The 26,511-nt window shown below is 43.9% G+C and overlaps 1 protein-coding gene across 3 annotated transcripts in view; it reads right to left on the bottom strand.

Moving 5' to 3' along the window:
- Window positions 1-530: 530 nt before the first annotated feature.
- The window catches only part of LOC115165422 (plexin-B1), a 92,487-nt gene continuing 66,506 nt past the window's right edge, over window positions 531-26,511 (bottom strand). For 2 of the 3 annotated variants that reach the window (XM_029718516.1, XM_029718517.1), the window contains exons 9-38: window positions 26,395-26,503; window positions 26,196-26,304; window positions 25,165-25,899; window positions 24,198-24,296; window positions 23,978-24,097; window positions 23,713-23,806; window positions 23,464-23,630; window positions 23,217-23,368; window positions 23,005-23,110; window positions 22,748-22,884; window positions 22,403-22,579; window positions 22,084-22,318; window positions 20,125-20,367; window positions 19,841-20,017; window positions 19,478-19,626; window positions 18,690-18,790; window positions 15,233-15,450; window positions 14,870-15,048; window positions 14,656-14,722; window positions 13,651-13,797; window positions 13,314-13,482; window positions 13,006-13,109; window positions 12,587-12,671; window positions 11,920-12,086; window positions 11,634-11,794; window positions 7,516-7,663; window positions 7,258-7,322; window positions 5,340-5,415; window positions 5,118-5,192; window positions 531-2,421 (exon numbers count right to left, since the gene is read on the bottom strand). In XM_029718516.1, the coding sequence (XP_029574376.1) occupies window positions 2,317-2,421; window positions 5,118-5,192; window positions 5,340-5,415; window positions 7,258-7,322; window positions 7,516-7,663; window positions 11,634-11,794; window positions 11,920-12,086; window positions 12,587-12,671; window positions 13,006-13,109; window positions 13,314-13,482; window positions 13,651-13,797; window positions 14,656-14,722; window positions 14,870-15,048; window positions 15,233-15,450; window positions 18,690-18,790; window positions 19,478-19,626; window positions 19,841-20,017; window positions 20,125-20,367; window positions 22,084-22,318; window positions 22,403-22,579; window positions 22,748-22,884; window positions 23,005-23,110; window positions 23,217-23,368; window positions 23,464-23,630; window positions 23,713-23,806; window positions 23,978-24,097; window positions 24,198-24,296; window positions 25,165-25,899; window positions 26,196-26,304; window positions 26,395-26,503 (4,676 nt within the window). In that variant the 3' untranslated portion in view covers window positions 531-2,316. The remainder of the gene's footprint in view (window positions 2,422-5,117; window positions 5,193-5,339; window positions 5,416-7,257; window positions 7,323-7,515; window positions 7,664-11,633; window positions 11,795-11,919; window positions 12,087-12,586; window positions 12,672-13,005; window positions 13,110-13,313; window positions 13,483-13,650; window positions 13,798-14,655; window positions 14,723-14,869; window positions 15,049-15,232; window positions 15,451-18,689; window positions 18,791-19,477; window positions 19,627-19,840; window positions 20,018-20,124; window positions 20,368-22,083; window positions 22,319-22,402; window positions 22,580-22,747; window positions 22,885-23,004; window positions 23,111-23,216; window positions 23,369-23,463; window positions 23,631-23,712; window positions 23,807-23,977; window positions 24,098-24,197; window positions 24,297-25,164; window positions 25,900-26,195; window positions 26,305-26,394; window positions 26,504-26,511) is intronic. The other variant, XM_029718518.1, reaches the window with a different exon arrangement.

The raw sequence follows: 26,511 nt of genomic DNA, 5'->3' as shown, positions 1-26,511 counted from the left end.
AACATAACACAAAAAGTTAATTGCTTTGCCATATTCTTTACAGTAGTACTTTAGTGCCTTGTTGCAAACAGGATGCATGTTTTGGAATATTTGTATTCTGTACAGGCTTCCTTCTTTTCACTCTGTCAATTAGGTTAGTATTGTGAAGTAACTAAAATGATGTTGAACCATCCTCAGTTTTCTCCTATCATAGCCATTATTTCAACTCTATAACTATTTTCCTCATGGTAAAACCCCTGAGCAGTTTCCTTCCTCTCTGGCAACTGAGTAAGGAAGGACACTTGTATCTTTGTAGTGACTGGATGTATTGAAAGAACATCCGAAGTGTAATTAATAATTTCACCATGCTCAAAGGGATATTCAATGTCTGTTTTTTTACCCATCTACCAATAGGTGCCCTTCTTTGCGAGGCATTGGAAAACCTCCCTGGTCTTTGTGGTTGAATCGGTGTTTGAAATTCACTGCTTGATTGAGGGACCTTACAGATGTGTGGGGTACAGAGATGAGATAGTCGTACAAAAAGACACTAGTTGCACACAGAGTGACTTTTATAAGTAAATGTTTACATCTGAACTTATTTAGCCTTGTCATAACAAAGGGGTTCAATAATTATCGACTCAAGACATTTCAACTTTCGAAAAACATAACTCCACTTTAACATTATGGGGTATATTCAGGCTGTAACAATAAAATGTGGAAAAAGTAACAACAAAACCTGGAAAAAAAATCAAGGGGTGTGAATACTTTCATAAAGTACTGTATGAGAAATGATACTTGAACAAGGAGAGGATGCAGGGCGGTAGCTCCACCCCACTCACTCTGCAAGTTTCGGTTAAATCTATGGGCCAAATGTCCCCTGCCCTTTTGAATTTCAAAAGATGCTTACACCCTGCTAAATCGTGATTTGTTCAAATAACCAGTGACGAAAAACCTGCGAGCCGGAACAACTGTTGCTTGTTAGTTGTCCCATTCCAGTCTTTCGACAGACATTAACACATCATTTATGTTATGTAGTCTGTCTACCAAAGATTACAACTATACAGATAGTTGAATAATCAAAATGTCAGAATGAACAAAATCTTGATAACCAGGCATTTTCTGAACTGTTCCACCACATTTAGTTCTATGAATTGTTGTGTTTTATTACTACCTCCTGCTGCTCACGAAAGCTGTGAGAGCACCTTCTGGTCTGCTATTGAAAGATAATGTGTAGTATAATCTGGCACAGTGCTGGGGATAAAACATTAAGTAGCTGAGATTTGTCTCTGGAGGTTTAGGGTAGAGATGTCTATCATAATCTCAGCATTAGGTCAGACACAATCAGTTTGACTACTGTAGTTATTGGGAAACATAAAACTGCCTTTTTTGCATGCACAACAATTACTTGTAGCCTAGATTATACATGATATTGGCAAGGAACATTCAAATCATACAGAATTTCAAAGCTGGGTGACCAGTAGGGGCAAAGTAACTACATGAAGCAGAAACACTTACATTTGTGTATAGCCATAAAACACTGATGGGAGTGAAGACGAGTGAAAACAATACTACCTCTCATTGAACTTGTCGGAAACATCACACAACGTCTGTAAAGGTTAACTATATAATAAAAAGTAAGACTTAGAAAACGTGATTCAAGGAAACAGGGAGCATTCAATGACAATAGCGTCAATGCACTAACTGCTATTCAGTTCTCTCCAGTGCTGTAAGCTTCATAAATCAATTTCCCCCCAGTAAGACTAACTTCCTGTTGCAGAGACTCTGCAGCCATGCAGAGAGTTCAACACGGCTTTGCTTACTTACTCAGAATAATGTCTATGTATCTACACAGTGAGCAGTAGAGGAAAAATGTAGTCAGGTTGCCATGGAAATGTCCTGTGCAGATCATCAAGAGAATCTATGATCAGGAACTTCACGAGGATGTGGCTATTGAGCGTCCCTCAAACATCTTCCTTCTTTCCTTCCTTCAGTCTGCCAAAAAGAGAGGAACATCTCAGCCTGTATGAAATTCTACCCTGTATGTTCCTTTCACTGTGTCTTCCTCCTTTTCACACATTTCTTTTATTTGGGACTATTCATCTCAGCAGTTGTCTTCTCCTCAGTGTTGTGGACTGTCCCCTGTCTCAGGGCCACTCTGTCATCTCAGTGTTGTGGACTGTCCCCTGTCTCAGGGCCACTCTGTCATCTCAGTGTTGTGGCCTGTCCCCTGTCTCAGGGCCACTCTGTCATCTCAGTGTTGTGGCCTGTCCCCTGTCTCAGGGCCACTCTGTCATCTCAGTGTTGTGGCCTGTCCTCTGTCTCAGGGCCACTCTGTCATCATAGGTCAGTGACTTTATTCTCCACGGCAGCCGAGATCTGCTGGAGCCTGTATCCCAGCTGCATCTTCTGAGCTGTAGAGTCCTCCTCTAGAGCAGTGATGATCTGGGAGGAGGGAGTACCAATAACAGGTTCAAGTAACTGTCCAGTGAAAATCTCACTTAAAAAAAAAGTTTTATTTTTCATTTTTTTCATTTTTTTTTTACATTCCAAAAACAAACTCATGCATACGAACGACAACTTACAGACACATACAAACAATGACTACATCTCACCTGTCCAGACCAGCCTGCTCACACCCCCATCCTTCGTGCATTATTGTTTGCCACTTGGTCGTTTTTTTTTTTTTTTGTCTCAGTCATCCATGCTATTGCAATATTTAAATAATAAATAATTACATTTTTCCATTGTGTCAATGATGGGGGATTGATTGACTTCCAAGTTTTTAGTATGTTTTTTCAAGATGAGTGATGAGAAGATAACCGTCCAGCCCATTGGGGATCTCACTTCACCCCATATGTCATGTCTTGAAATATGCAGACAGATGGATTAAAAGTTAGTTTATATTGTAATACTACTGACAGCAAACGTTCTAGCTGCTCCCACAACTTCTGAACTTAATGGCATTCCCAGAAAGAATGGATTATTCAGTCAATATTAGTTTCACACTTTTCCAACATGACTCTGCCGTTGTGCTGTATAATTTGTGAATTTTGTCTTTTTTTAATACATTCTGTACATTCTTTTATACTGGAGCGTACATTGTCGTTAACTGTAATTTCATTAGTTATGCTCCAACTTTCCCTCCATTTTATGCCAACATCAGTTCTTTTTAAATCTTGGTTCCTGTCACGACTTCTGCCGAAGTTGATGCCCCTCCATGTTCGGGTGGTGCTCGGCGGTCGACGTCACCGGTCTTCTAGCCATCATTGATCCATTTTTCATTTTCCATTGGTTTTGTCTTGTCTTCCTACACACCTGGTTCCAATCCTATTCATTACATGTTGTGTATTTAACCCTCTGTTTCCCCTCATGCCCTTGTTAGAGATTGTTGTTATGTGTTCGTGTTTTGTATCGGTGTGCGACAGGTTATTTTACCCATGTTTATTTATTTATGTATGTTGTTTTTTTGGGAGTTTGTTTTATATTTATTAAACTACTCCATTTACCCCAAGTTGGTTTCTCCTGCGCCTGACTTCCCTGCCACCTACACACACGAATATGACAGTTCCAACAGTTTATATTTTTTTCTAAGAGATTGTCAGGTGGATATGGTCTCTGCAAGGTTTTGTAGATATTTCATATGAACATCCTTATCTGACTCAAATAAGATTCCCTCAAGGATGCTCTGATGTCCAAAAGATCTCAAATCGAAATTTCGTGATATGTAACTTTTAAGTTGCATGCATTTGAAACTATCAACATTGGTCAGTCCAAAATTACTTTTTAATCCTGTCATGGAAATAAATGTATTTTCGGTTACCAAGTCAATTACGGTTTCTATGCCTTTTGATTTCCATGTGGGCCTATTTCTTGATTCATTCTGAAAAGCTATCCAAGGATTATTCCGGAAGGTTGTGTTTCTAGAAAGTGATGTTGGTTCTTGTAAAATATTTTTCATTTTCTTTCATATTGTTATAGTGTTCTTAACTTTGAAGTTGTTCATGTTCTTAGCTTTACCCTTCGAAAATAGACACGTAAAAAGATTCTGGGGATGAGCATGCACATCTTAAATATGTACCCATTGTTCCTTTTTAGTGTATTTAACAATATGTCGCAAGTAAAAGCCTTGGTTAGCGAGTTGATACAATTCCAAGTCTGGAAGGTTAAAACCTTCCTCAGACTTAAGAAGATGTAAAACTTGTAATTTTATTCTCAGATTTGTATTTGCCCATATAAAGTCTATAATGATAGAGTATACTTTTTAAAAGAATGTCTTGGTGGGGTAATTGCTATTACCAAAAATAATACAGAAAATTGATACAAAAACTTTGGCAGCCATGCCAGAGGTTTATTCTACCTATAAGATTTTTGGGAATATTATTCAATTGAATTAAATCTCAACTTTATTCCATTACTCAACAATATTAATGATCTTTATATATTTGTTGTTTATTGTCATTTTTTAAGCATCCTAAATATTTAATATTTTTTGTGGTCCATTTAAAGGCTTTAATTCATCAGTTATTCTTTTCCTTTTTCCTATTGCCATTATTTAGATTTTTCCACGTTAATTTTATAACCTGAGATTTTTTAGTATTCTGAAAAAAATCCAATAATGTATTATTTGTGTTTATTTTTGCTTTAGGATGTTTATACAATATTTTTTATTAAATGTATTATTTCAGCTGGAAAGTTAAAAGCTTCCAAAGTTTTGAATAGAAAAGGCCATTCAAGACGATCAAAAGCCATTATTGATTAAAAGTTAATATTCTGTTAACTCATACCCAAATAATGTTGCTGACTCATCCTATACTCTTCTTTGTGGCCAACGCATAAATTGAAAAACATGTATATCTGAAACAGACCGATTTAAAAAATGCTTGCTATTTCCTCATAGAACATGGCATTCTCAGCGGTCTACTTGCTTCTTTTTAACATACTTTATCAAAACTATTTGGAAGAAAAAATATTTTACTCATATGCTAATTCATTATAGGGCATATTAGAGAAATCTGGAAACACTGGACAGTTACTTTAAGACAGACAATTGCTTTTGTTTATCTCAGCTGGCTTAACATCTAATGGAAATTACAAGAAAGGGGCTGAAAAGCCTCGATGGACAGAAATGGAGGACTCACCTGATCATAGTACTTGTTGATGTACTTGTACAGCTCATGCAGGGCCACAAGGTAGTTCACCTCGCCAGCATAATTCTGTAAAGAAAGAAGGTGGAAATACTCAGTAAATCTTTGTTGGTACAGAACTTCTACGTGATCTATAGAAAAACTACTTAAGACCTACAGCACAATATTAACCTCAAAACATGCACCAAGGTGTAGTTGTTTTAAAATGTAACATACTCGAGACAGTTCTGCAAGTGCAGAATTCATTTCCTGGTCACTGGCAGAATTGGTCTGCTTGATGTCAGCATAGTATCTGAAAGGACGGGCGGGGGGAGAATGGGAATCTGAGATTATTGCACCCTCCATAATATCCATATGCTACATGTCTCATACAACACTAATTCATCAATTTCATGCAAATGAATACATTAGAAATCTTCTGACATGAGTTCCCTATATACAGTGAGGGAAAAAAGTATTTGATCCCCTGCTGATTTTGTATGTTTGCCCACTGACAAAGAAATGATCAGTCTATAATTTTAATGGTAGGTGTATTTGAACAGTGAGAGACAGAATAACAACAAAAAAATCCAGAAAAAAAATGTAAAAAATGTAATAAATTGATTTGCATTTTAATGAGGGAAATAAGTATTTGACCCCCTCTCAATCAGAAAGATTTCTGGCTCCCAGGTGTCTTTTATACAAGTAACGAGCTGAGATTAGGAGCACACTCTTAAAGGGAGTGCTCCTAATCTCAGTTTGTTACCTGTATAAAAGACACCTGTCCACAGAAGCAATCAATCAATCAGATTCCAAACTCTCCACCATGGCCAAGACCAAAGAGCTCTCCAAGGATGTCAGGGACAAGATTGTAGACCTACAAAAGGCTGGAATGGGTTACAAGACCATCGCCAAGCAGCTTGGTGAGAAGGTGACAACAGTTGGTGCAATTATTCGCAAATGGAAGAAACACAAAAGAACTGTGGAGTTGCAATGATCATGAGAACGGTGAGGAGTCATCCCAGAACTACACGGGAGAATCTTGTCAATGATCTCAAGGCAGCTGGGACCATAGTCACCAAGAAAACAATTGGTAACACACTACGCCGTGAAGGACTGAAATCCTGCAGCACCCGCAAGGTCCCCCTGCTCAAGAAAGCACATATACATGCCGGTCTGAAGTTTGCCAATGAACATCTGAATGATTCAGGACAACTGGGTAAAAGTGTTGTGGTCAGATGAGACCAAAATGGAGCTCTTTGGCATCAACTCAACTTGCCGTGTTTGGAGGAGGAGGAATGCTGCCTATGACCCCAAGAACACCATCCCCACCGTCAAGCATGAAGGTGGAAACATTATGCTTTGGGGGTGTTTTTCTGCTTAGGGGACAGGACAACTTCACCGCATCAAAGGGACGATGGACGGGGCCATGTACTGTCAAATCTTGGGTGAGATCCTCCTTCCCTCAACCAGGGCATTGAAAATGGGTCGTGGATGGGTATTCCAGCATGACAATGACCCAAAACACACGGCCAAGCCAACAAAGGGGTGGCTCAAGAAGAAGCACATTAAGGTCCTGGAGTGGCCTAGCCAGTCTCCAGAAGTTCATCCCATAGAAAATCTGTGGAGGGAGCTGAAGGTTCGAGTTGCCAAACGTCAGCCTCGAAACCTTAATGACTTGGAGAAGATCTGCAAAGAGGAGTGGGACAAAATCCCTCCTGAGATGTGTGCAAACCTGGTGGCCAACTACAAGAAACGTCTGACCTCTGTGATTGCCAACAAGGGTTTTGCCACCAAGTACTAAGTCATGTTTTGCAGAGGGGTCAAATACTTATTTCCCTCATTAAAATGCAAATCATTTTATAATATTTTTGACATGCGTTTTTCTGGATCTTTTTGTTGTTATTCTGTCTCTCACTGTTCAAATAAACGTACCATTAAAATTATAGACTGATCATTTCTTTGTCAGTGGGCAAACGTACAAAATTAGCAGGGGATCAAATACTTTTTTCCCTCACTGTAGCTACGGCAGTGGTGTGTGCTGCCAAGCCGACAGACTCTCCCCAGAAGAATCCCTGCATGCTCAGTGAGCCCTCTCCATGGCACTGACAGATTGGCTGTGCCCTCTCTGCCTTGCCCAGGGTCGTATTCTCACCTCTCTACCATCTGCTTGTACCGTGGGATATCTCTGGCATACAGCAACTTGTTGATAGGAGAGTCCTAGAAGGAAAAAATTAAATGTTTTACTCAAAACACAGTACGGTTCCATGAGTGTTGAGAACCTACATGCTCTCGTTCTCTCTCTCTATTCTTCTTTATTTAATTCAACCCCCCCCCTTCATTTCTGCTAGACCTTCCATTCCCCTAGGCCCTTAACCTCCTCAGTAAGGTCTCCTCTCCGTGTTTGTCTCACCCTGCCCAGCTTGTGCTCTGCAATGGTACAGGAGTCCATGAAGGTCTGGGCTATGACAGACAACACAGCGTCCACGTTGTCTGATGCCTGAACGTCAAAGATGATCTGAGGGTTCTTCAGGATGTTAATCCAGAACCTCAGGGGTAAACTGGTGGGAAAACAAACAATTAGCTCAATCAATTTAGGACTCTACAATCTCACCATGTTTAACCTGTAGACCGATGTTCCTCACAGAGTGGAATCTAACATTCGCAAAGGCAGATATACTTTTGAGAAGATGTGTAATGATGCCCATGCTATGTCAATGGGCCGCTCGGTGCATTCTGGGCGATTCTGGGACAAGCTCCTTCAAGGAGTGAATGGGATTCTATTGAGCGCTAGCTCAAAAATCTAACATTAGCACAAATTTCCTCAACAAGAACTTCAACATTACAAATCTTTTCCGAGATGTGAGATAATTGTAATAATAATGTAAGTAAAATGGCACCGGAGAAGAAGGTAGACGTTTTACGTGCCCCAACCGATTGTGTTATTTTGTTAGTTTATTTGCATGGTTTGATACTTATTTTTTTACTAATTTTGTACATAATGTTGCTGCTACCGTCTCTTATGACCGAAAATAACTTCTGGACATCAGGACTGCGATTATTCACGACGGACTAGCAGAATTCTTTTTTTCCTTTAACGAGTCTGATGAGGCCGATGCGAACGATATACTGCTTTCTCAGGAACGGACCCATATCCCCGTGATTTGTGTGAAGAGGAGGCAGAGAAAAAGGGGCCGGAGGGCAGGCTGCCTTCTGAGAATTTGTAGGCGATCGAATAAACCCCTACTTCCTTCCATTCTGCTAGCAAACGTGCAATCTTTGGACAATAAAATAGATGATCTACGCGGAAGATTAAACTACCAACAGGATATTCAAAACTGGGATATCTTATGCTTCACGGAGTCGTGGCTGAACGACAACACTATCAACATACAGCTGGCTGGTTATACGCTGCACCGGCAGGATAGAACAGCGGCATCTGGTAAGACGGGGTGGTGGACTATGTATTTTTGTAAATAACAGGTGGTGCACAATATCTAAGGAAGTATCGAGCTATTGCTCATGATAAGCTGTTGACCACACTATCTACCTAGAGAGTTTTCATCTGTATTTTTCGTAGCTGTTTACATACCACCACAGTCCGAGGCTGGCACTAAGACAGCATTGAATGAGCTGTATTCCGCCATAAGCAAACAAGAAAACTCTCACCCAGAGGCGGCTCTCCTAGTAGCCGGGGACTTTAATGCAAGGAGACTTAAATCTGTTTTACCAAATTTCTATCAGCATGTTAAATGTGCAACCAGAGGAAAAAAAACTCTGGACCATCTTTACTCCACACACAGAGACACATATAAAGCTCTCCCTTGCCATCCATATGGCAAATCTGACCATAATTATATCCTCCTGATTCCTGATTACAAGCAAAAATTAAAGCAGGAAGCACCAGTGACTAGACCAATAAAAAAGTTGTCAGATGAAGCAGATGCTAAGCTACAGGACTGTTTTGCTAGCACAGACTGGAATATGTTCTGGGATTCCTCCGATGGCATTGACAAGTACACCACATCAGTCATTGACTTCATCAATAAGTGCATCGATGACGTCGTCCCCACAGTGACTCTATGTACATACCCCAACCAGAAGCCATGGATTACAGGCAACATCCGCACTGAGCTAAAGGCTAGAGCTGCCACTTTCAAGGAGCAGGACTCCAACCCGGAAGCTTATAAGAAATCCCGCTACGCCCTCCGACAAACCATCAAACAGACAAAGCATCAATACAGGACTAAGATCGAATCGTACTACACCGGCTCTGATGCTCGTCAGATGTGGCAGGGCTTGCAAACCATTACAGACTACAAAGGGAAGCACAGCCGAGAGCTGCCCAGTGACACGAGCCTACCAGACGAGATACACTACTTCTATGCTCGCTTCGAGGCAAATAACACTGAAACATGCATGAGAGCACCAGCTGTTCCGGAAGACTGTGTGATCACGCTCTCTGCAGCCGATGTGAGTAAGACCTTTAAACAGGTCAACATTCACAAGGCCGCAGGGTCAGACGGATTACCAGGATGTGTACTGCGAGCATGACAGCTTCACTGACATTTTCAACCACGACCTGTCCGGGTCTGTAATACCAATGCTTTAAGAAGACCACCATAGTGTCTGTGTCCAAGAACACTAAGATAACCTGCCTAAATGACTACCAACCCGTAGCACTCACGTCTGTAGCCATGAAGTGCTTTTAAAGGCTGGTCATGGCTCACATCAACACCATTATCCCAGAAACCCTAGACCCACTCCAATGTGCATACTGCCCCAACAGATCCACAGAAGATGCAATCTCTATTGCACTCCACACTGCCCTTTCCCACCTGGAAAAAAGGAACACCTATGTGATAATGCTATTCAATGACTACAGCTCAGCATTCAACACCATAGTGACCTTAAAGTTCATCAATAAGGTAAGGACCCTGGGACTAAACACCTCCCTCTGCAACTGGATCCTGGACTTCTCGACGGGCCGCCCCCAGGTGGTAAGGGTAGGTAACAAGACATCCGCCACGCTGATCCTCAACACAGGGGCCCCTCAGGGGTGCGTGCTCAGTCCCCTCCTGTACTCCCTGTTCACTCATGACTGCACGGCCAGGCACGACTCCAACACCATCATTAAGTTTGCCAATGACACAACAGTGGTAGGCCTGACCACCGACAACGACGAGACAGCCTAGAGGAAGGAGGTCAGAGACCTGGCCGTGTGGTGCCAGGACAACAACCTCTCCCTCAACATGATCAAGACAAAGGAGATGATTGTGGACTACAGGAAAAAGAGGACCGAGCACCCCCCCATTCTCATCGATGGGGCTGCAGTGGAGCAGGTTGAGAGCTTCAAGTTCCTTGGTGTTCACATCTCCAACAAACTAACATGGTCCAAGCACACCAAGACAGTCGTGAAGAAGGCCTGACGAAACCTATTACCCCTTAGGAGACTGAAAAGATTTGGCATGGGTCCTCAGATCCTCAAAAGGTTCTACAACTGCACCATCGAGAGCATCCTGACTAGTTGCATCACTGCCTGGTATGCAACTGCTCAGCTTCCGACCGCATGGCACTACAGAGGGTAGTGCGAACAGCCCAGTACATCACTGGGGCCAAGCTTCCTGCCATCCAGGACCTCTATACCAGGCGGTGTCAGAGGAAGGCCCTAAAAATTGTCAAAGACTCCAGCCACCCTAGTCATAGACCGCTCTCTGCTACCGCACGGCAAGCGGTACCGGAGCGCCAAGTCTAGGTCCAAGAGGCTTCTTAACAGCTTCTACCCCCAAGCAGTAAGACTCCTGAACATCTAATCAAATGGCTACACAGACTATTTGCATCCCCCCTTCTTTTACACCGCTGCTACTCTCTGTTGTTATCATCTATGCATAGTCACTTTAATAACTCTACCTACATGTACATATTACCTCAACTAACCGGTGCCCCCGCACATTGACTCTGTACTGGTACCCCCCGTATATAGTCTCACTATTGTTATTTTATTGCTGCTCTTTAATTACTTGTTACCTTTTATTTCTTATCTGTATTTTTTTTTAACTGCATTGTTGGTTAGAGGCTCAGTAGTAAGCATTTTACTGTAAGGTTTACACCTGTTTTTATTCGGCGCATGTGACTCATTAAATTGGCAATGGCTAATTCGAGAGAAAACATCCTCCTGAGTTATGACATTGGACAGTATTGAAATCTGACATGTATGATAGACGTTTTCACCATCTAAAAGTCATATTCCTATTAACTTCCAGTGTAGTGAGAGAGACTTTATCACGCTGCAACGTCATACCGGACGGATTTCTGCCTGCTTGAACGCCAATACACATGAAAACGTGAAATGACCCAGAGCATAGATAGAACATCACTTAGAGATGCACAAAAACAATATAACATTCAAAATGGCTGAACCTTTCCTTCAATGACGAGGCCCTGATCTGTATTGGTTGCTGTTATTATAAAAGATAGGAAACACTTCAGTGTTTCCAAGCAAATGAACCAGTAGTAGTGCTGAATTGTTACCTGTTAGTCTTCCAGATGTGGATGGTCTCAGAGTCTGTGATGTTGTGTTGCAGAGCCTGCTCATCCAGCAGGTCAAAGAAGTACTTGACAGCCGTGGGAACAGTCTGGTTAGTACTCAGGATCACTGTGAACAAGTCATCCACAAACTTCTGCAGTGTGCCCTGGGAAGGAGAGCAGGACGTTTTGGGAATAAATATGTTCAAAGGTTGAGTGTAAATTGTTACAAATACTGTTTGTGGTTGAGCCTATGTGTGTGTGGGATTGTGTTGCATGTGCATTCTGGCACCTTCATGGAGAGTAGGCGGGTGAGGTAGATCTCAGGAATGGCTTTGGCCCTCTCTCTCTCCTTCAGGCTGCCACGCCTGTGTTTGGGAACGTCTGGTTCCTCGTTGGCTTTCACCAGATGCCAGAGCTTCATGCCTCCCTCGTCCCCATCGTCCAACATGGGTGTCTCTGTAAGACAGAGGAACATGCATGGTCATACAGTGCCCCTGCAAGCCATCTCTGACCTAGTCTTGGTAGATAAGTTAAGGTCACCCTTATGCAGTTGAAGGGCAGTTTTTTCAGAAAAACACCATTGCTAGTTATACAGTATCACACCGTAACAAAATAATCTTGTGTGAATTGTCTGAATGTGGTTGTTGTGTTCTATTGATGCTAAACACTATCCTATGACCATGCTGCCCTAGAGAGACTCTCTCCAGGAATGTAATCATGGCTGTCATTGTGCAGACTCACTCTCTCCAGGAATGTAATCATGGCTGTCATTGTGCAGACTCACTCTCTCCAGGAATGTAATCATGGCTGTCATTGTGCAGACTCACTCTCTCCAGTAATGTAATCATGGCTGTCATTGTGCAGACTCACTCTCTCCAGTAATGTAATCATGGCTGTCATTGTGCAGACTCACTCTCTCCAGGAATGTAATCATGGCTGTCATTGTGCAGACTCACTCTCTCCAGGAATGTAATCATGGCTGTCATTGTGGACGTGTTTGGTGTTCCGGGGTACCAGTGCAACAGTGGCTCCATCCGGAACCTGCAGACCATTTGTGAAATCATGAAATCAAAGTAACAAAAATGAGACTTTACAGTGATGTAGTTAGTCATTCTGTTTAAAGGGATTGTTAGACATTTTATCTACTTCCCCAGAGTCAGATGAATTCATGGATACCATTTGTATGTTTCTGTGTGCAATTTCAAGGTAGTTTCTGGAGGCATTGCTAACTGATGTTTGCGCAATGACAAAGTCTGCAGGAGCAGCTAGCATGTTAGTAGAAAAAAGGGCTTTATAGCCAAAATGTCGAACTATCCCTTTAAGGGGGATAGGGAGGGATATAACGTGATGGGATGTGTGGCCTGCTGTGTCTGACCTTGTAATGGTGCAGGGTGTTGAGGCGTTTCCAGGAGCCCTGCACCACCGACGTCAGGTCCTCGTCAGACAGGATCAGGTGACCTGCCGTGCCCGCACGCCACTCTGATCAAGGACACAATACAGAAAACGAAACAGTTTATTATAAATGTCATGGTGATTCCGTTGGCTTTGTCAATTCTATAGTATGTCCATTAACTTGGATACATGTTATTTGGCTTGACTTCGACCTGGCATGCCAGGGTGGACGAGGATGTCACCTTTTCATATCGAACAGTGAATGATAAGAGAGCTGTAGTGGAGGCTCACCCAGGTGGAGAGAGTCTGTGTGGGGTCTCTGGGAGAAGGACATGCCTTTCCATGCTTGGTCCAGGAGCTTCTCCTTCACCTGGGTTATGGTGTCACAGTCCAGCACCCTGGCAGGAGCCGTCTGAAGCACGCCACCGTTGCCTGTCGCTGGCATGAGGACATTCAGCGTCTGAAAGGTTAATGGTGGATCATTATACCACTATCCTGAAACTAGGACTACTTCCCCATGCTGCACAACTCCTTCCTTTCCAGCCTCTGCTTTGTAATGCAACAGAAAGCCTTGCATGTAGATGTAGTGGTAAAGGGACATCAGGGATTGTGTGTGCTGTGCTCTCACCAGGGTTTTGTAATCTATGTCCTCGCGGAGCAGCCTGTTGTCGTTGAGTGTATACTTAGCCTTTCCTGTCACGACGTCCACCGGTCCCTTGTCCACCTGGTGTTTAATGGCTCTGAATAGCATGTAGAAGGATTCCCCTGCAGTGTCCTAATAACACAACACAGAGACATGGTTCTCTAACGGTCTCTTTAGTAAGGAGACAGGGGGGTGAGTGGGGATATGGTTCTCTAACTGTGTCTTTAGTAAGGAGACAAGGGGGTAAATGGGGAAATGGTTCTCTGTCTCTTTAGTAAGGAGACAAGGGGGTGAATGGGGACATGGTTCTCTAACTGTGTCTTTAGTAAGGAGACAGGGGGGTGAGTGGGGATATGGTTTTCTAACGGTCTCTTTAGTAAGGAGACTAGGGGGTGAATGGGGACATGGTTCTCTGTCTCTTTAGTAAGGAGACAGGGGGTGAATGGGGACATGGTTCTCTGTCTCTTTAGTAAGGAGACACAGTGGGTGAATGGGGACATGGTTCTCTGTCTCTTTAGTAAGGAGACAGGGGGGTGAATGGGGACATGGTTCTCTGTCTCTTTAGTAAGGAGACAGCGGCGTGAATGGGGACATGGTTCTCTGTCTCTTTAGTGAGGAGATAGCGGGGTGAATGGGACATGGTTCTCTGTCTCTTCAGTAAGGAGACAAGGGGGTGAATGGGGACATGGTTCTCTGTCTCTTCAGTAAGGAGTCAGGGGGGTGAATGGGGACATGGTTCTCTGTCTCTTTAGTGAGGAGACAGGGGGGTGAATGGGAACATGGTTCTCTGTCTCTTTAGTAAGGAGACAGGGGGGTGAATGGGGACATGGTTCTCTGTCTCTTTAGTAAGGAGACAAGGGGGTGAATGGGGACATGGTTCTCTGTCTCTTTAGTGAGGAGACACAGTGGGTGAATGGGGACATGGTTCTCTGTCTCTTTAGTGAGGAGACACAGTGGGTGAATGGAGACATGGCAAGCTGAGGGACTCACCCTCAGGAAGGTAAACAGACACATGGACATCCAGTTGGTCAGCAGCTTCTCCACCACTGACTCAGTTCTGAAACAGGACAACAGGACAACATATTCAATGTGAATGTGTCTGATACTGATAAGAAAATCCATCCACAACAGACTTCAGAAGACCTCGCAAGAAGCCTGTCATTACCAAGACTGAGGAGGACATCCTACTGATCATCCACCTCACCTTCGGAGCATCAGTCTGGGGTTCTTGGCCATGCACTGCACCACCAGGTCGTTGAGCAGAGTCTTCAGGATGTCAGTGAAGTACTCCAGCTTCCCATGCAGGGCCACGGTAAGCAGGGAGGCCACGTAAGCCCGGTCCCGAGGCGAGAAGGTCCGCTGCACCTCCAGGGTGTGGATGAACTGGGAGGAAGGGACACAAAGGGGTCAAAACAGTGACACGGTGAAAGAGAAGCATTAAATATATGCATTATGATATTACTATGATATTACTGTAGATGTTTTAGAGTCTGAATGCCATTGAGGCAGTTCGAGTTCAGTCAACAACAAAAGAGACTGGACATCATACTTATTCAGAGTCAGTTACCGTGGTGAGGAATAGTTTGCTGTTGAGGAGGTTGGACAACTGAACCAGCCCCTGCTCCACCGTCTGTCTACGGCACTCCGGCACGTCCAAATCTCGCCTCAGTGGTGACTCCCGGTGGCCAGGGAAGAAAATGCGCTCTGCATACGCCCTGTAGTCCAGGAAGGGGATACCAGAACCCACCAGGTCACTGGAACAGTCCATCATTTCAGTCATCAGGTCTGCACAGAGGAAGACGGAGGGAAATAAACCACATTGAGAGAGAATGAGAATCTTTTTAGCAAAAGAATATGTAACCCACACCCGAAAAACTCTCTTTATTTAAGGCCACTTTAGGTTTTTGAGATATAAGATGCTGTTATGTCCAAGTCTCTCTTGAAAAATAGATGTTCATCTCAATGAGACTAACCTGGTTAAATACAAGTTAAATAAAGAAATAAAACATTTAAAGTTGAAGTCAGAAGTTTACAGACACCTTTTTCTTTTCTCACAATTCCTGACATTTAATCCTAGTAAAAATTCCGTGTTAGGTCAGTTAGGATCACCACTTTATTTTAAGAATGTGAAATGTCAGAATAATAGTAGAGAGAATGATTTATTTCAGCTTTTATTTCTTTCATCACATTCCTAGTAGGTCAGAAGTTTACATGCACTCAATTAGAATTTGGTAGCATTGCCTTTAAATTGTTCAACTTGGGTAAAACGTTTCAGGTAGCCTTCCACAAGCTTCCCACAATAAGTTGGGTGAATTTTGGCCCTTTCCTCCTGACAGAGCTGGTGTAACTGAGTCAGGTTTGTAGGCCTCCTTGCTCGCACACACTTTTTCAGTTCTGCCCACAAATTTTCTATAGGATTGAGGTCAGGGCTTTGTGATGGCCACTCCAATACCTTGACTTTGTTGTCCTTAAGCCATTTTGCCACAACTTTGTAAGTATGCTTGGGGTCATTGTCTATTTGGAAGACACATTTGCGTCCAAGCTTTATCTTCCTGTCTGATGTCTTGAGATGTTGCTTCAATATATCCACATAAATTTCTTGGTTTATGATGTTATTTATTTTGTGATGTGCACCAGTCCCTCCTGCTGCAAAGCACCCCACAACATGATGCTGCCACCCCCATGCTTTACAGTTGGGATGGTGTTCTTCGGCTTGCAAGCTTCCCCCGTTTTCCTCCAAACATAACGATGGTCATTATGGCCAAACAGTTATATTTTTCCATGTGCAGTTGCAAACCGTAGTCTGGCTTTTTTATGGCAGTTTTGGAGCAGTGGCTTCTTCCTTACTGAGCGGCCTTTTAGGTTATGTCGATATAGGACTCGTTTTACTGTGGATATAGATACTTTTGTACCTGTTTCCTCCAGCATCTTCACAATGTCCTTTGCTGTTGTTCTGGGATTGATTTGCACTTTTCGCACCAAAGTATGTTCATCTCAAGGAGACAGAACGTGTCTCCTTCCTGAGCGGTATGACGGCTGCATGGTCTCATGGTGTTTAAACTTGCGTTTGGAAACTGCTCCCAAGGATGAACCAGACTTGTGGAGGTCAACAAACAAAACAATTCTGAGGTCTTGGCTGATTTATTTTGATTTTACCATGATGTCAAGCAAAGAGGCACTGAGTTTGAAGGTAGGCCTTGAAATACATCCACAGGTACACATCCGATTGACTCAAATGATGTCAATTAGCCTATCAGAAGCTTCTAAAGCCATGACATCAATTTTCCAAGCTGTTTAAAGGCATAGTCAACTTAGTGTATGTAAACTTCTGACCCACTGGAATTGTGAGACAGTGAATTATAAGTGAAATAATCTGTCTGTAAACAATTGTTGGAAAAATTACTTGTGTCATGCACAAAGTAGATGTCCTAACCGACTTGCCAAAACTATAGTTTGTTAACCTGTCTGGGAACATGGGACGCTTGCGTCCCACCCTAGTCAACAGCCAGTGGAATCGCGTAGCGCGAAATACAAATACCTCTATATGCTATAACTTCAATTTCTCAAACATATGACTATTTTACACCATTTTATAGATACACCTCTCCTGAATCGAACCACGTCGTCCGATTTCAAAAAGCCTTTACAGCAAAAGCAAAACATTAGATTATGTTAGGAGAGTACCCTGCCAAAAAAAATCACAGTGCCATTTTCAAAGCAACTAACATGCATCACAAATACCCAAAACACAGCTAAATGCAGCACTAACCTTTGACAATCTTCATCAGATGACACTCCTTGGACATCATGTTACACAATACATGCATTTTTTGTTTGATAAAGTTCATATTTATATATAAAAACAGCATTTTACATCGGCGCGTGACGTTCAGGAAATATTTTCCCTCAAATGCTTCCGGTGGCCAGCGCTACAATTTACAAAATTACTATTCGAAAACATTGTTAAAATGTAATATTGTCATTCAAAGAATTATAGATTAACATCTCGTGAATGCAACCGCATTGCCAGATTCAAAAATACCTTTACTGGGAAATCACACTTTGCAATAAACGACGTGGTATGCTCAGAAAAATAGGCTAGGCGATACATGTTAGCGCCATCTTGGAACCATCTAAAATCAAATATACTAGTGTAAATATTCGCTTACCTTTGATTATCTTCATCAGAAGGCACTTCCAGGAATCCCAGGTCCACAACAAATGTAGTTTTGTTCGAAAAAGTTAATAATTTATGTCCCAATAGTTCCTTCTTGTTAGCGCGTTCCGAAGGCTACTCATAATGTACTGAAGCGCGCGGGACTTGTCGTCACAAATGTGCAAAAAAAATATATTTACATTCGTTCAAACATGTCAAACGTTGTATAACATAAATCTTTAGGGCCTTTTTCAACCAGAGCTTCAATAATATTCAAGGCGGACGATTGCATTGTCTTACTAAACGTTTCGGAACAAAAGGGTTCCCATGGGCGCCCACGTCATAGTAGTAATGGCCCTCCCCCTGTGACCAACTTCCCAAGCCTCTCTTTGGGTCAGTTTCTACCAAAGAAGACTCAAACCACTTTGTAAAGACTGTTGACATCTAGTGGAAGCCTTAGGAAGTGCTAAATGATTAATAAGTCCCTGTGTGTTTCAATGGCAAAGGCTTGAAAGTGATTCCACAAATCAGATTTCCACTTCCTGCATGGAATCTTCTCAGGTTTTTGCCTGCCATATGAGTTCTGTTATACTCACAGACACCATTCAAACAGTTTTAGAAACTTTAGAGTGTTTTATATCTACTAATTATATGCATATTCTAGTTACTGGGCAGGAGTAGTAACCAGATTAAATCGGGAACGTTTTTTATCCGGCCGTGCAAATACTGCCCCCTATCCCCAACAGGTTTTAACAAGAAATTTGTGGAGTGGTTGAAAAACGAGTTTTAATGACTCCAACCTAAGTGTATGTAAACTTCCGACTTCAACTGTATATGTTAATTTATGGCTCATGGTGCTTGCTCTTACCTGTGAACTCCTTCTTGCAGCGGTCTCTCACACTGGTCTCCAGATTCTCCAGCTGAATCTGGACATTCTTGTAGTCCCTCACAGCCTGTTTGCTCTTCCTCCTGACAGAGAGATAAGTGGACAGACAGAAGCGCTCACATCCAGTATACCGAGCATTACTTTGAACAGATTAAATGGTTTATACTTGGTAGACTACAGTGACTGTGTCGGCACCCACCTGTATATGACAACTATGACGAGGACTATGAGGGCTACGATGGAGGCCCCACACCCACCTGTATATGAGCATTATGACGAGGACAACAAGGGCTACGATGGAGGCCCCATACCCACCTGTATATGAGCACTATGATGAGGACAATGAGGGCTACGATGGAGGCCCCACACCCACCTGTATATGACCACTATGATGAGGACAACGAGGGCTACGATGGAGGCCCCACACCCACCTGTATATGACCACTATGATGAGGACAACGAGGGCTACGATGGAGGCCCCACACCCACCTGTATATGAGCACTACCACGTGGACGATGAGGGCTACGATGGAGACCCCACACCCACCTGTATATGAGCACTATGATGAGGACAACGATAGAGGCCCCACACCCACCTGTATATGACCACTATGATGAGGACAATGAGGGCTACGATGGAGGCCCCACACCCACCTGTATATGACCACTATGATGAGGACAATGAGGGCTACGATGGAGGCCCCACACCCACCTGTATATGACCACTATCACGAGGACGATGAGGGCTACGATGGAGGCCCCACACCCACCTGTATATGAGCACTATCACGAGGACGATGAGGGCTACGATGGAGGCCCCCACCCCCACGCCCACCTGGGCCTCCACGGGGAAGGTGGACTGGACCTGGGTGTCATACTGCACTCTGCCCAGGGAGAAGTTCAGGTTGCCCATCTGTACCTGGGACAAGACAGCGATGGATTTTAGAGTGGGAGGATTGAACTGTTTTATACATCTCAACCCTACTATCACCACAACTATAGTCACTAGATCATCCATCAACAGCATTACTCATCACATTCAGAGTTACAGGTGTGACGATCCTCCGAAATGTAACACGTGCCCTCTCTGATTTCCAATTCCAACAGTGGTGACCCAAGGAGTGAGGACGTACAGTGAACTCGGGGAGAGAATCCATGCCCTCCTGCTTCTTGCTGGCCATCACTGAGGGCTGCTGGGATGGAGGCTCACAGTAGAGGTGGTTATGGGTCAAGGTCTTCACCGAGCACACCCCATCCCCGATCAGAGCCACCACCTCCTCCTTAAAGATGGCCAGGTCCAGGTTCTCCCCCTGATTCAGAACAATACTGGTATTAGACAAAAACAGACAACACTCATAGGCTCTGAAAAACTGTTGCAGAAGCTGTTATGGTAGGAGAGATGGGATGGAACAGAGACCTCCACAGAGATGATGCTGCCAGGTTTGTGCTGGTAGGGTTTGCTGGGGTCATTCTGGTTCAGTGGGATTAGGATGGGGTTGAGCTCGTAACTGAAAGCCTCGCTGCCCACAGCGCTGAAGTCAAAGTGCAGGTTATCCAGTAGGAAGTCCACTTTTACCCGGGCATTGTGGACCTCCGTCCCCACGGCAGGCGTAGGGCACAGCATCAGAGAGGAGCTGCTCACGGCACAGCGCGTCTCAAACTGGAGAGGGAGAGATGAGACAGAGGAGTTGATTTATAACCTGGAGAGATGAGAGAGGAGTTGATTTATAAAGTGGAGAGGGAGAGATGAGACAGAGGAGTTGATTTATAAACTGGAGAGGGAGAGATGAGACAGAGGAGTTGATTTATAACCTGGAGAGATGAGAGAGGAGTTGATTTATAAAGTGGAGAGGGAGAGATGAGACAGAGGAGTTGATTTATAAACTGGAGAGGGAGAGATGAGACAGAGGAGTTGATTTATAACCTGGAGAGATGAGAGAGGAGTTGATTTATAAAGTGGAGAGGGAGAGATGAGACAGAGGAGTTGATGTATAACCTGGAGAGGGAGAGATGAGACAGAGGAGTTGATTTATAACCTGGAGAGATGAGAGAGGAGTTGATTTATAAAGTGGAGAGGGAGAGATGAGAGAGGAGTTGATTTATAACCTGGAGAGATGAGAGAGGAGTTGATTTATAAAGTGGAGAGGGAGAGATGAGACAGAGGAGTTGATGTATAACCTGGAGAGGGAGAGATGAGACAGAGGAGTTGATTTATAAACTGGAGAGATGAGACAGAGGAGTTGATTTATAACCTGGAGAGGGAGAGATGAGACAGAGGAGTTGATTTATAAACCGGAGAGATGAGACAGAGGAGTTGATTTATAACCTGGAGAGGGAGAGATGAGACAAAGGAGTTGATTTATAACCTGGAGAGGAAGAGATGAGACAGAGGAGTTGATTTATAAACTGGAGAGATGAGACAGAGGAGTTGATTTATAACCTGGAGAGATGAGACAGAGGAGTTGATTTATAACCTGGAGAGGGAGAGATGAGACAGAGGAGTTGATTTATAACCTGGAGAGGGAGACAGAGGAGTTGATTTATAACCTGGAGAGATGAGACAGAGGAGTTGGTTTATAAACTGGAGAGGGAGAGATGACACAGAGGAGTTGATTTATAAACTGGAGAGGGAGAGATGAGACAGAGGAGTTGATTTATAACCTGGAGAGGGAGAGATGAGACAGAGGAGTTGATTTATAACCTGGAGAGGAAGAGATGAGACAGAGGAGTTGATTTATAACCTGGAGAGGGAGAGATGAGACAGAGGAGTTGATTTATAACCTGGAGAGGGAGAGATGAGACAGAGGAGTTGATTTATAAACTGGAGAGGGAGAGATGAGACAGAGGAGTTGATTTATAACTTGGAGAGGAAGAGATGAGACAGAGGAGTTGATTTATAACCTGGAGAGGGAGAGATGAGACAGAGGAGTTGATTTATAAACTGGAGAGATGAGACAGAGGAGTTGATTTATAACCTGGAGAGGAAGAGATGAGACAGAGGAGTTGATTTATAAACTGGAAAGGGAGAGATGAGACAGAGGAGTTGATTTATAACCTGGAGAGGAAGAGATGAGACAGAGGACTTGATTTATAAACTGGAGAGATGAGACAGAGGAGTTGATTTATAAACTGGAGAGGGAGAGACGAGACAGAGGAGTTGATTTATAGATCAAGCACATAGAAACGTGACATCTTTTGCAGCAAAAAGAGTAAGGATGTTTTGCCATTTGCTATTTAGGGAAAGCAGTGAATGATTCTCAACTTTACGGTGATACATCACACGACATTATCAAAGAAAATAGTGTCTGTCCCTCAATGGAAACAAGGAGACAACTGAACATCATATTAGAGGACTCATCACGCATTTCCAGTTTACCTGTTTGACAACACAGAGCATGTCTTCAGGACAGTCTGGCTCAGGAACTATCCGTCTTTGCCTCTTGAGTGGGATATCTTTACATCTCACTCTACTCTCTCCATCTCTGCTGCTCCTCCTCATCCTCCTGTTCTTCCTCTGAGAGAGGGACTCCAGAGGACTAACGGTCACCCGGATTCTGGGCTCCTGCACTACATCCAGGTTTTGTCCGGACACACGTATCAGTCTTCCACCACTGGACACACAGAGAGAAGACTTTATGAACAAAATGGTATATATTTCTGACACAATGTGTTGTGAGTGACAGTGTCCCACCCACCTGAGAAAGCTTTTGGAGGGTGTAGCCATGGTTACGTTAGGGTCTGAGGTGTAATAGTAAACATCTCCCTCTAGATGGCGCTCTGCTCTACCAAATCGGACAGTGATTCTATGCGCTCCAGTTCTGTTGCTGCCACCAGTCATACATGTAATCTGGTCATCCATGACCTCCGAGGAGCTAGAGAATGAGTTGAACCAGATATCACAACTACTGCTACAGAATGTTACAGGGCTTTTATTGAGGAAACTGACAAATGAATTATGAATTCTCTCACATAACGCAGACACCACTGTAAACCACTGTTTGATCTGGTGACTGAATGTTACAGATACGTAAGAGACTCACATGAGGCATGGGACTCCTCCAATCAGCACGCTGACCTCACTGAGGTGTCCAGTCTTCAGGCTCTGACCCATTACGGTCAACGCAGAGCCCCCAGCCTTGGGCCCCTTCTGAGGGCCTATCTCCATCAGAACTGGGTCCTGAGGAGAAGAGAAAGGGCATTAGAAAAGAAAACTTTATCAGACTTCATTTAGGGCCAGTATTGTCCACTCGGCTAGATCAGCATTTTAATAGAAGATAACAAAGTCTGTTATAGTTACCTGGAAGCTGAACCTTTGACCGGAGAATCCAAGTCCTCCTCCTCTCACCTCGACTGAGGCCTGGCCACTCTTCTGTCCCCCACTGGCTGTGGTCTCACACACAATCCTACAGGACAATGGAGGATTAAAGCAGGTTGTTACTCTGAATGCAGATACAAGTAGAGATGCAGAATATAGAAGAAATAAACGTTTTTGCATGAGAAGAACATTACCTTGAGGAGATCTCATATCTGCTGTTGATGACCGTGCAGGGGACACCAGCTATAGTGACAGAGTTCTGGATGTCTTCAGCTTTCTGTCCCAGATTGGAGCCTGAGATGGTCACCACAGTACCACCATCTACTGGTCCAGAGATAGGCTCCATCTGCAACACAGTCATGGAGAAGTCAACAAACGAGTCTATTTCACTGTCTAAAGATGCAAACACATGGAAAGACAATGACACAAATCAAGCCTCACAAAGTGGATGACGGGTGCCGGGCAGGACTGCTTGATATCGCCAGCGCAGGAGTCCCGGTAACTGCATCTGGAGCGAGCTCCACCGCACCACACACAGCCGTACTTCTGATGAGCCGTACGACACTGGCTGCAGTCTGACCGGCCCACAGAGCAGTTAAACAACGTCACTGGAACAAAGAGGATACTAGAAGTCAACCACCCAACAACAGCACAGATCTACACCAATAGTTCTTCTCCTTTGTAACCTACCATGAAGGTCGTCAGCACTATCAATCTGAAAGGTGTCTCTCCTCCTCACATTGATCACGGCATCGTACTCCTCCGCAAAGGCAGTATAGGCATACTGCAACAACATGACAAAATAAGTCAGTCTTAGCAGTGAACGTAATCATAGCTTTCCTGCATAGCTGAAATATCACTCTTCAAAAAACATGAAACATCCTACAGACAAACACTGCTCAAATTAACAGCATTTTTACAATACCACATAGTCTGATATTGAATAGAGAGTGACCTGGTGTAGCTGGCAGGTGATGAAGTAGAGAGAGGGCTGGGTGTCTGTCTCCACGTATGCGTCCACCACCACTGACCGCCCCTCGATGGTCAGGACACACTCATAGTCCAGATCCTCATCCTGATCACACACAGACACGCCAATAGATGACACACAGACCACATTTCACACACCACGCACCTGAAGTCAAGTAAACCATCAGCCTGCATTCCTCACCCACCTGGAAGAGGTGAAGGTGGCGTCCCACCAGAGTGATCTTCCGCTCCACATTAACAGGAAGTAGAGAGGGGCCCTGGACCTTCTCCACACACGGGCAGTCCTACTCACATTATAGGACATATGTTACAGGACACACACACAGGGGACATCAAACTTAACAGCATCCTACATCTCCAGGTGATGTCTCGTCAATTTGAGTCATTAAAATGGCCGTTCTGCAGTTGCTACATACATTTCGTTGACTTATAAATGAATGATATGTACCCTTTTATTCTTGAAAAATATAACTTAGAAATGCCTCATGAACTTAATTCGTATCCCATCAGAACTCAAACATAAGCTTGTTTTACCCCAATGTTTTTAAACAAAGTACATTTAAAAAAACACTATATAGCCTCAAAACATGGTTAAAACTGTATTTTTTACATCACGAATGGTCAGTCCATGCATTCATAGCTGTCTATGAATTTGAGAGTGGTTACATTTCTCCAGTGTCCCTGTTTACCAAAACAGAGACACTTTGTTATTGTTTGAAACTGTAATTGCTGCTTTAAACCAGATTTACTATTAGAACAATTAAGCAAATCCCACTCCAAAATGTTGCTCTATAGTCTAAAGGTCTATAACATGAGATCGAGGAAAATAACAAAAAAAAACACTGACAAACAAGGTGTAAAACAAAAAACAGCAAGTTTAGTATGAACTGAAGACAGCCATGTTTTGATGGCTTGAGCTCCAAAACACGGCCAGTTGACAACTTCAATGACACTCAAAACACACAACATAATGGGGATGCTGTTTACACACACCACACATATCATGACATAAATAAGAGGGTAGGAATTTGGGATCAAATTAAGAGTAACCTATTTTACGCGATGCAAATGCACTTATCGGATTAAACGCACGTCTTGTACTGGGTGCATCAGCTAGACAGCCAGTGACAGTGGAAGCCCTGGCCCACTCACCTGCAGAGCAAAGGAGTCAGACTGGTAGTCTGGTGAAGACTCAGGGTCAGGTGTGAGGGTAAATGATTGAGAGGGCTGGTTTGAGTCATCAACTCCAGAGGGCACTGTGGCAGAGGATGTTGCAGGTTCCATCTTTGTCTCGGTCTTTCCCTCCCCCTTGTCCCATTCCCCGGTCCAGGGGGGTGAGGCTGTACCTTGGAAGGGGGCCAGGGGGATCTCATCCCTGTCAGAGCCAGTGGGCAGGTCCACTAACAGGGGGACACCACTGGAGATGGTTGAGGTGGTGTCAGGGGATGAGGGCTCCGTCCCAGTGAGGCCAGTCAGTCCAGCAGTACTACTAGGAAACACAGTCTCTAGAGCCTCGGGCCAGTCTAGCAGCTCAACCCTGGTGACTGTTGTCTGCTCTGTTCCACCAGTAGTCCTGGGGAGACTCCCGTCTCCATCTCCCTCCACTTTGGTTTCTTCTGCGATGGCCCCTGCCTGCAGACTGGTTGTCACTTCCAGTGCAGTCGTAGCCTGGGTGGCCAGTGTGGTTAAAGGTGTGGTGGTGGTGGGGACTGCAGTGGGCTCGGGGGTGTTGGGGGGAGTGGCTAAGGGCACCCCCATGCTGGCTGGGACTGGGGGAGTGGTCCTAACAGATACCTCTGTGTATGGGAGTGTTGGAGCAGCCAGGACAGTTGGAGTTACAGTATCAGATTGTTTGGTTGCTGGGGGAGTGGCTGTTGGTGGTTTCAACTTGAGATGGTAACAACATGTCCAGAGAAGGAGAGAGGAGGGAACGACAGTAAAATGAGAGGATAGGCAAGAAATATATGCAAATAAGACTGACATCACCAAAAAAAACGAAACGTTTACAACAACAACAACAAAATAAAAACAGAGACAATAGAATACGACAAGACATGAATAAACTAACAGTTACCCAAGGGCAGTTAGCAGCAGCAAACCTGAATAGGCTGGTTAGAAGATATAGTACGTAGCAGTTAGCAGTCCTGTAACTGCACTGACTGATAACCTGTAGGTGGACGTACGTGTTTGTTGTAAATTGTGACTCCCTCATCACAGGAAATGTTCGAGGTGCAAAAGTGCTGGTGAATACACCAGTTACAGCCCCAGCGACTGCTCACACACCCTCTGCACCTGAAAACAGAGAGAAGACGGAGACAGTGAGAGGTTAAAAGGGAGAGAAATACAATTGTATTGAGGTAAAATGTCAGGATTTTAACTTACGGCATGCCTCCAGAGAGCTGTTGGACCACGCCACAGTCAAAGAAGGTGAACTCCCAAGCAGCCACTGTCACATTGAGGAAGCGAAGGGACAGAGGGACGGTGACGGAGTCTGAGGAG

This window comes from Salmo trutta, chromosome 28, assembly GCF_901001165.1.
Source record: "Salmo trutta chromosome 28, fSalTru1.1, whole genome shotgun sequence".
Taxonomy (NCBI): Eukaryota; Metazoa; Chordata; class Actinopteri; order Salmoniformes; family Salmonidae; genus Salmo; species Salmo trutta.
The sequence above is the reverse complement of the archived record's forward strand: the minus strand, read 5'-3'. Positions and strand labels throughout refer to the sequence as shown.